The 1,559-nt window shown below is 30.0% G+C and overlaps 1 protein-coding gene across 1 annotated transcript; it reads left to right on the top strand.

The window, feature by feature from the left end:
• Window positions 1-230: 230 nt before the first annotated feature.
• On the top strand, window positions 231-1,068 carry LOC124940605. Its single transcript, XM_047481130.1, has 4 exons — window positions 231-330; window positions 411-536; window positions 615-713; window positions 805-1,068. The coding sequence occupies exons 1-4, from the start codon at window positions 255-257 to the stop codon at window positions 879-881; spliced, it is 378 nt and encodes a 125-aa protein (XP_047337086.1). The 5' UTR covers window positions 231-254; the 3' UTR covers window positions 882-1,068.
• The last annotated feature ends 491 nt before the right edge of the window (window positions 1,069-1,559 follow it).

A 1,559-nucleotide genomic window follows, 5' to 3' on the forward strand; every position in this document is an offset into this window, starting at 1 on the left:
ATTATATGAAAACAACAAACAGGTGATATTTGCAGTGGAGTGGAATGTGGAAAGGGAACTTGTAAACCTTCTATTAATTCCACTTTGTTCTTTGAATGTGTTTGTGATTCTGGATGGAAACAGGGTTTCAATTTCCTTCCTTGTGTAATACCCAACTGTAAGTCAGATCAGATCATATCAGAACAGATCAGATCCCTCTTTTTCTTTCTCCATTTGTGTGTTTGAAGAATGGGTTGTTTTCATTTTCAGGTTCAATGGATTACTCTTGTGCAGAAGTTTCTCCCCCTGTTCAAGACAAACAAAATCGAACCACTGAATCTATTTTTGACCGTATGTTTCCATCATTAGACTCTTGTTGTTTATTCAACTTTTTGTTCGATTTATGTGTGTTTTTGTTGGGTGTTTTGTAGCTTGTCATTGGGCAGAATGTGGTGGAGGTTCATGTAATAGAACATCGATGTTCACATATTCATGCAATTGTAGGGAGGGATATCTTAATCTGCTCAACATCACTACTTTCCCATGCTATAAAGATTGTATGATTCTAAATCTCATCAATTCAATATCTAGAAACAATTTCGTCAAGAGTGTAATCTTTCTATGTTTTGATATAGGTGCAATCGGGATGGATTGTTTATCACTTGGCATTCCTGTTTCAAATAAATCATCAAGTCCGCCGCCACACATTTTGTCGAACAACAACACAAACCAAGGTTAGTCATGAAATCTTCTTAAACATGGTCTTTTGAATTTGTTTATTTTTCTGGGTTTTTTCAGTTATTTGTTCTTTTTGATGTATTGCAGCTAATTGGAGATGCACCAATAATATGGCTTGGTTGATTTCTATTTTGATGATCCTAGGTTCAGTTATCCTGTGGTAGGATTATTTGAGGCCATTATATATACATATATATATATATGGAGTCTCTTTGAGTTTTGATTTAATGAATTATGATTTAGTGAAGGGCTTATTTTTCTATTAGATGTTTAAAATATTACTGTTTTGTTGATTTGCCTTTGTAAGATCTTTTGAAGATGATCAATGGGAGAGCCTTTGTGATTATTATATATCTTATATTTATTTATTGGGATTTAAATTTATTACATTTTCATAAGGCATTACCCATTTCAACAATTTAAAATGTTTTATTTGAGAATCGAGTTTGTGAAATTTGATCTTAGACATCGATTCTTAACTTGTTTCAATTTAAGAAATTTTAAGTGATAATTGAATTTGTGACATTTGATTTTTTTAGACATATTCTTACCATTTGAGCTATCATAATACAGTTAAGAACATGATTTTGATGAAATTGAACTCATTTAAACACAATTGATAAGGTTGAATATAAGTTTGAATTAAAAAAATGCTAATTAATAAATATATGTTTAATTAGGTTATCATTCAAAATATTATGAGTCTAAATATTAGGAAAAAAATACTTTTTAAAAATTTATTGATATTGTCTTATTAAATTTATCTCCTTAAATGTTTACAAAGTGTAAATGGCAAATTGTACCAATAAATAGATGTAGGAAATTGTATGGGCTTGTTTTGT

Source organism: Impatiens glandulifera, chromosome 5, assembly GCF_907164915.1.
Source record: "Impatiens glandulifera chromosome 5, dImpGla2.1, whole genome shotgun sequence".
NCBI classification, from domain to species: domain Eukaryota; kingdom Viridiplantae; phylum Streptophyta; class Magnoliopsida; order Ericales; family Balsaminaceae; genus Impatiens; species Impatiens glandulifera.